Raw genomic sequence first — 13,052 nt, forward strand, 5'->3', positions numbered from 1 at the left:
ACATTAATGATAAATCAAAAAACAAAAATAAACAAACTTTTGGCGGTTTTATAGATATTTCAAAATTATGATGCTAGGTGTTTCCATTATTTTGTCCAACACCTGTATATACATTATAGTATTTATTTATTTATTTAATTGAATGCGACGCATCCATTCCAAAGTAAATTTTTTATGCGATTCTCTACTCGTTTTCTTCTTCTCGTCTTTGCTTCCCTCTTCCTCCATCCTTCGCTAATCCCCTTTTTTCTCCCCCCCCCCTTCTTTCACCGTTTTCTATCTCTATCTCTCTCTTTCACTCTCTCTCCCTCTTTCTCTCGCTCTCCCGTTGCTCACACATGATCATCATCCATCCTTTTCCTCACGTGACCATCTTTCTTTTCCTGCTCGGATGTCTCTCTCTCTCTTCTATCTTTTCTCTTTTCAAAAAATGTCTCTCCCAGCGTTCACTATTCACCTTTCATTCCGGTCTAGTGACCCTCAATGTCTGTTTTTGTTCGATTTCTTTGTATGCCCCACTTTTGTTCCTAACTTTGACCCTCCATAAATCCTAAATTTCATTTTAGAATTTATGGGAGCTACTGTCTTTGAAGACTCATATTGTCGTTTGAATTCTCGAAATGTGGAGCAGATAGACAGCCGACAACTGATGAAGTGTCCTTTTTCAGTGTTAACTTGTCCTGTTTTCCATTTTTTCTCGTTGTTTACGTACCTCATTCGTTTTTTTCTGTAATTGCTGTCCGCGTCTTGTACCTATCTCTCGTGTGAATGTTATTTGCATCGTTGATGACGTCCTGTACCCATATATGTATGCGTATATATATATATATATATATATGAAAGACAGGTTCTGTGCGTTTGTCTGTTTGTCCCACAAAGTGAAACTAAAACCAAACACTATTTCTCTCTGATTTTCTTTCTGTCTTCTCTATTCTCTTTCCCTTCTATAATCTCTGTCTGTCTGTCTCTCTGCCATACGACTTCAAAGAGATTCTGTCTCTTTGTTTGTCTCGCAAAGTGAAATGAAAACCAGACATCAATCATCTCTCTATGATTTTCTTTCTTCTCAATGTCTATTTTCGCTCTTTCCTTCTGTCCTCCTTCTCTCTCTCTCTCTTTCCCTCAATAAAAGAACACACGCATACATCAAACTATCAAGAAGCGTGTTTCAAGTTAGGTTTGCATGCAAATGATCAGCAATGGGAAGCTACATTAGAAGCTTCGACATCAAACACACCTAAGACTTTAAGATGTCTTTTGCTATTATTCTGAAAAATTGTGAAGTAAGTAATCTTGTTCAACTGTGAAATATGTTCAGAAATGATCTTACTGAAGATTTCAAGCACCAACTCCAGTTCAATAACCGCATGAATATAACGCAGGACGAACCTAAAGCATCAGTGATGAGGCGGGGCTCGTGGGGTCCGAGCATACCCCGCCTCCCCACTCCATTCTGCATTGTTATCTTGTATATGTTATCATTCGAACTATTCATATTTATGTAAAAATTTTTATTTCATATTTTTGTTAACTCATACGTGAAATCTGACCCCATATCAGATTGTACTGTTCTCTCTTTGTTGTCCCCTTGTGGGAAATAAAAAAATTTGCGAAATGCTTAACGGTATTTCGTCTGTCTTTACGTTCTCAGTTCAAATTCTACCGAGGTCGACTTTGCCGTTCATCCTTTCGGGGTCGATAAATTACGTACCAGTTGCGCACTGGCTCGATCTAATCGACTGGCCCCCTCCCCAAAGATTTCGGGTCTTGTGTAGAAAAGAGTATATGGAGAAATAATCCTTTGTTATTTTTTTTAAGCCTCAGAAAGAACTTCTTTTGCCGTTACTTTTTCATATAAATTCTCACAACTCAAGTTCCAACGCATCTAAAATTTTATCAAAGCTAGTCTCAAAACTTTGTGTGAAGTAATATTTGTGAGCATTTATGCTAACTTTCAGATCTCACTGTACACAGCGCAAATTGTTTTCATCATACTACAGTGAAAAAGTTTCATCTAACACAGATAAAATGTGAAACTATAAATTTGAATGAAACTGCAATAATGGCTACATATAAGCTTACTAAAGACCTAGTGGTGATAGGGCGGGGGGAAACTCTGACAATTTTCATAGATACTTTTAACTAAAACGACATTAAAATGATAACTTACATTAGTCAATACTACATTCCTGGTCAATACGTACAGGTGAAATCTTTAGATATGCACACTATTCCAGGTGAGATGGCAGCAGCCCTCACTAACGCCTTAGTCTCAACAGATGTTTAAGAAATACATTTCTGATATAAAGATCGACAGCTCTTTGTCAGCAAAATTATTCCGGAAATGGAGAGGGACAATACCAATGCAGTAGATATTAAATTAGAAATATAAAACCTCATTTCACATGGAGAAGTTGAAAAGTCTGCGATTTTTTTCTAACTTGATTTGCTGAGAAAACTTGATAAGAATAATGAAAGCATTAAAAAAAGTGAAGAAATATCTTTTTTAATGAAAATGTCTCTCATTCATCCCAGTTTGAACTTCCTTGGTTCCAGAAGCATCTCTAAAAATTATATTAGACGCACACGCATGCACAAATACATATATACATACGTATGACCTCTGAGAATCAACTGTACATGACATACAATCAAATGGAGACTAGAGAAATCTACGCTATATATATATATATCAAAGAGATGCAAGTTATGTGTAGCTGAATGATCTCACATTCTTTTTAGATCTAAGAATTCCACCACACTATTTAATTCCAGATCCGCAAAGTTTAGCAAATGCAGGAGTATAGAGAGAGAAATGTCTTTTGTCGAACTGGAGGACACCACCCTCTCTGGATTGAGTAGCAAACAAACTTCGGCTGCCTTTTCATTATATTATTCTACACCAGGTAAATTAATTATTTCTGCTCACAAAGGGGATAAAGGTCTTGGTTTTATTCTTTTATTTTCTTATTATTCCATGTTTTGCATCAACATTCTTCGCGTTTAACTTCTCGTTTTGTTGTTATTTTTTTCCTCTCATTAACCAGCGTTCTGATTTTCAAATAGGTCTAACGGTATGCTGTGAACTTGAAAAAATTGCTTGACACGTTATAAAAATATGACATGGACAAATTATTGTATCTCTACTGTATGAAATTATTAGTAGCTGTTTTTTAAATTTTGTACGTGTTACACACACACACACACATTATATATATATATATATATATATATATATATATATATATATATATATATATATATATATGTATATGTGTGTGTGTATACACATATAACTTACATGGGGTTATTGTTATACCCTATTATTCAGGAGTTATTTCAAACTTAATCGGTGATTAAAAACATAACCAGCTTTAACGCGTCATACTGATAAGATGTAAATCAATAGAAGTTATATAAATATAGATGTGGAATGAAGCTGGAAGAATTGCTGTCTAACTCAATCATTTCTAGAAACACCACAATGCATTGATTCATTGTTTATATCTGAAAACGGTGAGTTGACAAGTATTTACTTTTACGGCTGTAATATTGACTGTAAACAGTCGAATTATGTAGAAAATTCGAGGTTACAATAACTATACAGAAATAATAACACATAGAAGCATAGAAAAAAATTAATATCTTCGTCCTGATATTCAGGAGCAGAGTTTCTCAACCATGTTTTATTTATGAACCCCGTTGATTACTATTTTATTCTGGTAGACCGCCCCCCATAGCCATTCTGTGTTTAAAAACTTGTTATATAGAAACTTCTTTCAAAATTCCTATTTTGTTTTTCACACATTAACATGTGAAAGTTGAATTATGTTAAATATTAGAGAGAAAAAAAAACCTAACCGTTTCTTGCAATGCATCTAAAGCTAAACTTTTTCAGGGTCCCTTAAAATACTATTGTGGATTCCCAATTTACTATTTTGCTATATAGACCCCAAAAGTCTTATGTGGCTCCTTGGAGGACTTATGGACCCCGGATGAGAATCACCGATCTAGAGGATAATACTTCCCAACTGAAATGTTGATTTGATGATTTTGAAAACTTACGTATGACATAAAGTGAATTACAGATTACACTTTCATATTACAAGTCAGACGTTGATATTACTCTAGTTCAAGGCGGTGAGCTCGCAGAATCGTTAGCACGCCCGGAAAAATGCTAAGCGGTATTTCGTCTGCTTTTACGTTCTGAATTCAAATTCCGCCGAGGTCGACTTTGCCTTTCGAGGTCGATTACCAGTTATGCACTGGGGTTTATGAAATCGAACGCGCAGTCGCGCGTCCGCGCTGCTTTAGTAGTACCCCTTGTGCCTACAGTAGAGAGGATATTATTCCCGTACCTAAGGCGGCGAGTTGGCAGAATCGTTTACACGCCGGGCGAAGTGCTTAGCGACATTTCGTCTGTCTTTACGTTTTGAGTTCAAATTCCGCCGAAGCTGACTTTGCCTTTCATTCTTTTGGAGTCGATGAAATAAGTACCAGTTACGCACTGGGGCCGATGAAGTAAGTACCAGTTACGAACTTGGGTCAATGAAATCGACTAGCCCTCTCCCCTAAAGTTGCAGGCCTTGTTCCTAGAGTAAAAAGCGTATTAACCCAGTTCTTTCTCACATTGACTACAATCAGTGATTGAATAGATTTAAACAGTAAAAAGGCAAATTAACACGCTGATTCTAACGATATTCTTTTTATTCTTTTATTTGTTGTAGAAATTTGACTGCGGCCATGCTGGAGCACCGCCTTTAGTCGAACAAATCAACCCCAGGACTTATTCTTTGTAAGCGTAGTACTTATTCTATCGGTCTCTTTTGGTGGAGTACAAACACGCACACACACACAGATTAGATACACACAGATACACACACACACACATGTAGAAGCGCAATGGCCCAGTGGTTAAGGATTGCGGTTTCGTTGTGAGTGTATATTGAGCGAAAACACCTAAATCTCCACGAGGCTCTGGCAGGGATGGTTACGAACCCTGCTGTATTTTTTCACAACTTTTTCTCACTCTTTCTTCCTGTTTCTGTTGTACCTGTATTTCAAAGGGCCAGCCTTGTCACACTGTGTCACGCTGATTATCCCCGAGAACTACGTTCAGGGTACACGTGTCTGTGGAGTGCTCAGCCACTTGCACGTTAATTTCACGAGCAGGCTGTTCCGTTGATAGGATCGACTGGAACCCTCGACGTCGTAAGCGACGGAGTGCCAACAGCATAACTGTGTGTGCAACAGTTGTGAAAGATAATCCAAAGTATACTATAACTGTTTGCGGTAGCGGAGAAAGGTTTTACAAAGAATATTGTTATAAAAGTGTGCGGTAAATTCAGTGGCATGGTGGTAGTTGTATTTTGTGTGCAGCCACACCCAGTGCCACCAAATTTCTATCTGAGGTACAACAAAAGTTATCCTTTAAGATTTGTGATTAAAGTAATGATCAAGGGTAATATTTATAATAAATTTGCCATTTTCGGAATATACACCCCTGGTAGATACAACACAGGAGCCATAACGTGCTAAGATCAAGACATTTATAAAAAAATACACTGATTATGTTATTATAGGAGGGAAGACAACTCTCACTTAAACCTTTATTGTTTTCAATACTGTCTATAATTGAAGTTTGCATTATTACAAAGTCAGTCTTGGTAGCAGACATAACGTAATATAAACAATTCAGTAATATCGTCGTAAGAGCTATAAAATATCTGACAGCGATATTTCGGTGGAATTCCAGTTTAAGCACCCCATCTGACGCTTTATAATTTTTATCATTTCTAGGAATATTCAAAAAAAATTTTTTTGCGTGAGAATTCATACGATTATGAAAAAAATAATTTGTTGGTTAATTATTACAACTTGACCCGGGAACGAAAATCAGAAGAAAAAAAAAGTGCAATGGGTGTAAAGAAAAATGTGTAGGAAACGAATATGAAATGAATATGAAGTGAAAAAAAAAAAATGCGCGCAAAGCAACGGGAGGTTGAGGAAAGAACCTCGGAAAATTCACAAGATCCGAGTTTTTCCCTCATAACTGTTAGGAAAATGGGCTTTTTTTTCAATGAAATTTTATATAAATACCTTTCAAACGGCGTACATTTTGATTATAAAGAAATTTGTGGGTAAAAGTTTTTCCAAGGGGTGGTGAGAAGACTTCGGAAAATTCACAAGATCCGAGTTTTTCCCTCATAATTTTTATATACTCTTTTACTTGTTTCAGTCATTTGACTGCAGCCATGCTGGAGCACCGCCTTTATAGTCGAGCAAATCGACCCCAGGACTTATTCTTTGCAAGCCTAGTACTTATTCTATCGGTTAATTTTGCCGAACTGCTAAGTTACGAGGACGTAAACACACCAGCATCGGTGGTCAAGCGATGCTGGGGGGGACAAACACAGACACACAAACATATACACACATATTCCATATTCTATATTCCACATAAATTTTACAAGAATATAAATAAAAAAAAAGACAGAGTTGGAACTCTTTTAAATAAAATAATATATATATATATATATATACGACGGAATTCTTTCAGTTTCTGTCTACCAAATCCACTCACAAGGCTTTGGTTGGTCCGAGGCTATAGTAGAAGACACTTGCCCAAGGCGCCACTCAGTGGGACTGAACCCAGAACCATGTGGTTGGTAAGCAAGCTACTTACCACACAGCCACTCCTGCATATATATGTGTGTGTGTGTGTATATATGTATATAGATGTATGTATATAATATATATATATGTGTGTATATATGTATTTTCTTGAAAGTTAAGACGAATTGAAGTGGACTCCGGTGAATTTTCCGAAATTCCCAAAAATTAAGCCGTATCCTAATATGCCACATTTTATGCACTTTAGAAATAATTCCTGAAGGACAAGGGGATTTCAGTCTTCATATTCTTAACGGCTGCCAAGACGAATGGTTGGACCCTCACTTATGTTCACACTAGGACAGCTCTCCCACATTTAGTAGCCTTTCATATTTGCAAGCCGTTCATTTTCATTTTTAGATAGCGGGATGAGGTGACGAGGGGGTGTATGAATCAATTTTGGAGTTTCCTTACCGAAATTTGAAATTAATTACTTTCTTTTTTCCATATTCTTAATCTCCATATTTTTCTACGTTGATTGAAAAAAAAAATTCGAAAAAAAGTTAAAATTCGGAGTGAGGAAAGGGAGAATTGAAAATTTTGAAACATGGTTTTTGACATATTCAGAATCTCCGTCATCGAAAACATAGCAACCAGCTAAAAAATTAAAAAAAAAAAAAAGGTCGATTTTATTCGTTTCCGAGTCAAGTTGTAAACATTAACCTAAATTTATAATTGTATACATTCTCGTGTGCAGAAAACACATTCGCAAATATGTTTGTAATTTCCGAAAAATAAAAAAGTTATGAAGAATTTGTTATATGGGTTGCCTAAAGAAGAATTCCACCGATTCTTCCAGATAATCTGAATTTGAAAGAGGAAGTGACGTTCCTTGATAGAAACGGAAGTAGCGCATAGAACACAAAACGAAACGTTTGTTCGTGGCCGCCCTGTCATAACAAGAAGTGGAATGTCGTTATCTAAGGTAAATGTCACATTATTTTGTTCACTTATCTTCACCATAAGCTATTCTGGTGGATAACAAGAGGTTAGAGAAGATAAGAATCATTAGCGGAATAAGTTTGTTTAGTGGCGAGGTAAATGCGATTTTGTGGTTGGTGGCGAAACAAGGAAGTGCAAGATTTAGGGTTATGATATTGTATCTTGGGGAAATGAGTTGGCTTTGTATTTAGAAATGACTAAGACCAGTTAGATGAAGCCAAACTAGAAACCAGGATGAAATAGGCTTTCGTTTAAGTTGTGGTTTAGATCAAGCTATGAGAGGAGATGGACCTAGCCAAGTTGAGCAGGAAAAATAACGAAACTAGAGTTCAGAATATCTTACTACTCGTGTCCAATTATGGGGATTTTAGCGACAAGGAATAGTATGTTCACTGGGGAGCAAAACACAACATACAGTCATGATCTTTCGATTCCCCTACATGAAAAGTGAAAGTCTTTCTTCGACAATTTCCGTAAAATTTTTTTTTTTTTTTGCAGCTGAATCGCTTAGGTTTATGTATATTTGTGTAAGTTCTGTATGCGTGTTTGTTCTTGTCTCTGTGCGTGCGTGCGTGCTTGTCTATGTATCTGTGTGTGTTCTGTTTTTATGTATTTACGTGTTGTGGAATATAGATATAACGAAATTATGCCAGCAAAAAGCTTTGCATATTTGTTCTTACCTGCTTCGTGTGTGTATGTAAAATACGCACACACACAACCCATTAGCTTTCTTCTCCTCCTCCCATTTTATCAGCTGTCACGAAGATATCCGAAGTAAATTGTCAAGTTGTCACGGAAACAAGCGACTTTTTGTTTTGGTTTCGTCGAATCAAAACGAAGGAACGCCGTTCTGTATGTATATTTGTGTACACAACTATATATACACATAAAAAGTACATAAACACAAGCGATTCAAAAAATAAAAGAATTTAAAAAATTTTACGGAAATTGCCGAAGAAAGACTTCCACTTTTCATTTATGGTTATTAAAAAAATGGCCTGAAAATAAATATTTATAAATAATTCAATGGACGTGGAATTTAATTTTTTTTTTTTTTTTTTTATCCGCTGAAAAATTTAAGGTCTTAAGTTTTCAGCAACGGAGATTGTGATTTCTGCCCCTCGTCACCATCTTTTCGAAATATTACTTAACCCCACTCCGGTTTTATATTTTTTAGTGTTTTTTTTTCTTCAAAATTTTGTTGTCTCGAGATGGTAGAAACAACACACTCCTGACGTCTTATAAAATGAAGGAAGACATTGGACAATATAAAGATATTTTCACTTTGATACACTTAAAAATTTATTGAGTACTACACAAATATGGTCTTTAGGAGTGCTAGAAATAGCTAGCAAATCGTATCTTTTCTGGCTCACACTTTTCAATTCTTTCAATTTTGTTTCAGTTGATTTTAAACTTGGGCTATTGATATAGTTTTGTATACTATTTATGGAAATGTAATTCATTTTTGCCGTCAGTTAATAAATAATATATTTAATGGCTTTTAAATTTTGCAAATTTTGGCCAATTCTAGCCAATCAAAAGCCACGGACATATTGCTCCTTTTTTATTTTTTATTTTATTTTTTTTTTTTTTTTGAGAAACTGATATTTTCGATTGCAGTTCTGTCATTACCTCGTTTTCATAATTTTGAACAACCAAGCAAAAGTGATCAACGTTTCTGGAGGTAGAAGGATGTTAAACTACACAGAAGTTTGACCCTTCAGTATTCAGAGTATCATGAAGGCGCGTGGCTTGTTGGTTAGGGTATTGACTCGAGATCGTTAGGTCATGAGTTCAATTCCCAGCAACACGTTGTGTCCTTGAGCAAGATACTTTATTTCACATTGCTCCAGTCCACTCAGCTGGCGAAAATGAGTAGTACCTGTATTTAAAGGGCCACCCTTGTCATGCTGAAATCTCCCTGAGAATTACTTCAAGGGTACATGTGTCTGTGGTGTACTCAGCCACCTGCATGTTAATTTCACGGGTAGGCTGTTCTGTTGGTCGGATCAACTGGAACTTCGTTGTCGTAAGTGTTGGAGTGCCAGTAAAAAAAAGAAGAAAAAAAAAAAGAAAATTCAGTTTATCAAATGTAATGCTTGTTTATTCAGTGTTTCAGATTAATTATGCATTGTCTCATAGCGCCAAGATTTCAATGATCTGATTATTTTTAGAATGACTGTAGGGTAGGTGTGAGAGGCCAGATATGGCCAGTTTATATTCTAATGGATTAATATATAGAAAGTTACACAATATGAGAAGGCGCATGGCTCAGTGGTTAGAGCATCAGGCCCACAATCATGAGGTAGTGAGTTCAATTCCTGGACCAAGTTGTGTGTTGTGTTCTTGAGCAAGACACTTTATTTCACATTGCTGCAGTTCACTCAGCTGTAGAAATGAGTTGCAATGTCACTGGTGTCAAGCTGTATCGGCCTTTGCCTTTCCTTTGGATAACATCAGTAACAAGGAGGGGTTGGTATGCATGGGCAACTACTGGTCTTTCATAAACAACTTTGCCCAGACTTGTGTCTTGGAGGGGAACTTTTTAGGTGCAATCCCATGGCCCTTCATAACTGAAGGGGTTTTTTACCCTTTATACAATATAAAGATGCAACTCAAGTTTATAAACATGTCAACTTCAGATAAGGTTATATGGTGCCAACAAATTATAAAGAAAATGTTATTACAAAGAAGTTGTGAAACTTTGACTGTTCGATCTCAAAAATGTTAAGTATTCTTAATAATCTATACTGTTCCTTTTTTTTTTTTTTTTTTTTTTTTTTCAGATTACCAGGAGACATTGGCATTAAAGAATACAGAACAGATATAACCCTGTTTACATAAACATATGGTAGAATCAATGAGACTTTTAACAAAATTTCTTGACTTCATTGTCTGGAATGTGTTTGAGATGATTATGAATTTTTATTGACCTTGGATTACTGAAGAGTTAACAGCATCTTCTGATATTGGTTAAGACTACAGTTTATGGAAATGTTACCTAATTATTCATTAGGAAAAAATATAAGATCAAAACAGATATAACCATTCGTATATTATGGAGAGTGAAAAAAAAATGGTGGAAAGTGAATTGTATGAGGACCGTGTTAAATGTGAATCACAGTCTAAAATGACTGACTTTACTGAAGAGATTCCAACTAATATAGGTAAAAGATTACACTACTGCGATATCTGTAAAAAGCCATTCTCTCAAACGGGTGCCCTTAATGTACACAGACGTATTCATACAGGAGAGAAGCCATTTCGCTGTGATATCTGTGGAAAAACTTTCTGTCAGAAGAGTAGTTTAAGTGTTCATGAGCGCATTCATACGGGAGAGAAGCCATATCGCTGTGATATCTGTGGTAAAACATTCTCTCAGGTTGGACCCTTAATTACTCACAAACGCATTCATACAGGAGAGAAACCATATAACTGTGATACGTGTGGTAAATCATTCTCTGCAACTGGTCCGTTATCTAAACATAAACGCACACATACAGGAGAGAAGCCATATCGTTGTATTATCTGTGGTAAATCATTCCCTCAAATTGCTCAGTTGACTAAACACAAGCGTATTCATACAGGAGAGAAGCCATATCACTGTGACATCTGTGGTAAATCATTCTCTGAATCTAGTCCTTTAACTAAACACAAACGCACGCATACAGGAGACAAACCATATCACTGTGATATTTGTGGTAAAGCATTCTCACATAATAATTTAGCAAAGCACAAATACATTCATACAGGAGAAAAACCATTTCGCTGCGATATCTGTGGTAAATCATTCTCTCAGAATGAAATATTAACTAGACACAAATACATTCACACAGGAGGGAAGCCACATAACTGTGATATTTGTGGTAAGTCATTCCCTGAAGCTGGTCGCTTAACCAGACACAAACGCATTCATACAGGAGAGAAGCCATATCGCTGCGAAATCTGTGGTAAATCATTCTCTGTATGTAGTAACTTAACTACACACAAACGCAGCCATACAGGAGAGAAACCATATCCTTGTGATATATGTGGTAAATCATTCTCTGTAAGCAGTTACTTACCTATACACAGACTTACTCATACAAGAGAGAAGCTATAACATTGCAATATCTGTTGTAAATCCTCCTATTGAAATGATTGCCTACCTACTACCAAACACATTCATACATAGAAAGACGCCATATCATTGATATTTGTGGTGAATCATTCTCTCAAGTTGATTATTTAATTGAACACAAGCACATTCATACAGAATTTGGGATATCTGTGGTACATTATTCCCTGTAAGTAATAACTACTCACACACACACAAATGTATTCATACTGGAGAGAAAACGTATTACTATGGTATCTTTGATAAATCCTGCTCTAATGCAAGTACCATGACTATATACAAACACATTCATAGAGGCAAGGGCGTAGCTAGGGTAAACGGCACCCAGGACAATCATTAAAATTGTGTGTCACCCCACCCCAACAAAAATGTGGAAACTCGCATAGAAAAAGTGAATAACTGGTTTTAAAAACTGTGGCACTCAGGGTATATGCCTTGCTTGCTCCACCCCTGCATAGAGGTTGTAATCTTTATCATTGCAATATTTGCAGTAACTCATTCATTGATTCAAGTACCTCAAGTGGACACAAATGCATTCATTCAGTGAAGAAACCATATCATATATATGTATATATATATATATAATAAGGGTTTTTTTTTTAATAAGCATAATTAAAATGGATTAAATAAAAAAGTGAAATAAGGTATAAATTAATTGGTTAATAGATATAATTTTATAAATAAGAATGCATTTCTTGAATATTGCCCTATTGTATTTGTCTTATTATAATATATAAAATATATACAACACAGATTTTGATGACAGAATGCAACTACCATATAGTAAGTAAATTGAATCCATCACGGTCATGTGATACACAGTAAACAATATCCAGGATTAACAGTAATAGTTAAATTTGATATATTAATTAGATTGGTGCATAATTATTGCGACTTTTTTTTCAATAGATTTTATTCAACAAAAACAATAACATTTAATAAAAATATCTTTAAATGCTTATTCCGGAGCATATTCACCATCTACTTCAATTTCTGTGCGGCGTTTTGTTTGAATAAAATTTATTAAAAAAGAGCTGCAATAATTATGCACCAACCTAATGTATATATATATATTATAAAATTCACTGTCTGTGTGTGTATATTTCCTCTATGCACAGCCAAACTGCTGGATCAGTCTGTACTAAATTTAACATGAAGGCTTTTCATTGCTCAGTGGGGCTGAGCACCCCACTTATATCACCTTTTTTTTTCAGCGGTATGATAGTTTCACTTTTGACTTCAATTTTTGGTTTTTCAGCGGTATGATAGTTTCACTTTTGACTTCAATTTTTGGTTTTTCAGCGGTATGATAGTTTCA

General features: G+C 35.6%; 1 protein-coding gene across 3 annotated transcripts; it reads left to right on the forward strand.

The window, feature by feature from the left end:
• Positions 1-2,522: 2,522 nt before the first annotated feature.
• On the forward strand, positions 2,523-12,385 carry LOC106868867 (zinc finger protein 239). 3 transcript variants are annotated; one of them, XM_052977392.1, is made up of 4 exons: positions 2,523-2,906; positions 4,728-4,795; positions 7,472-7,597; positions 10,404-12,385. In XM_052977392.1, the coding sequence occupies exon 4, from the start codon at positions 10,676-10,678 to the stop codon at positions 11,717-11,719; it is 1,044 nt and encodes a 347-aa protein (XP_052833352.1). In that variant the 5' UTR covers positions 2,523-2,906; positions 4,728-4,795; positions 7,472-7,597; positions 10,404-10,675; the 3' UTR covers positions 11,720-12,385. The 3 variants fall into 3 exon arrangements, with proteins under 3 accessions (XP_052833352.1, XP_052833351.1, XP_014769801.2); XM_052977391.1 differs by lacking the exon at positions 2,523-2,906 and adding an exon at positions 3,291-3,516; XM_014914315.2 differs by lacking the exons at positions 2,523-2,906; positions 7,472-7,597 and adding an exon at positions 3,291-3,516.
• The last annotated feature ends 667 nt before the right edge of the window (positions 12,386-13,052 follow it).

Source organism: Octopus bimaculoides, chromosome 28 (assembly GCF_001194135.2).
Source record: "Octopus bimaculoides isolate UCB-OBI-ISO-001 chromosome 28, ASM119413v2, whole genome shotgun sequence".
Classification (NCBI taxonomy): Eukaryota; Metazoa; Mollusca; class Cephalopoda; order Octopoda; family Octopodidae; genus Octopus; species Octopus bimaculoides.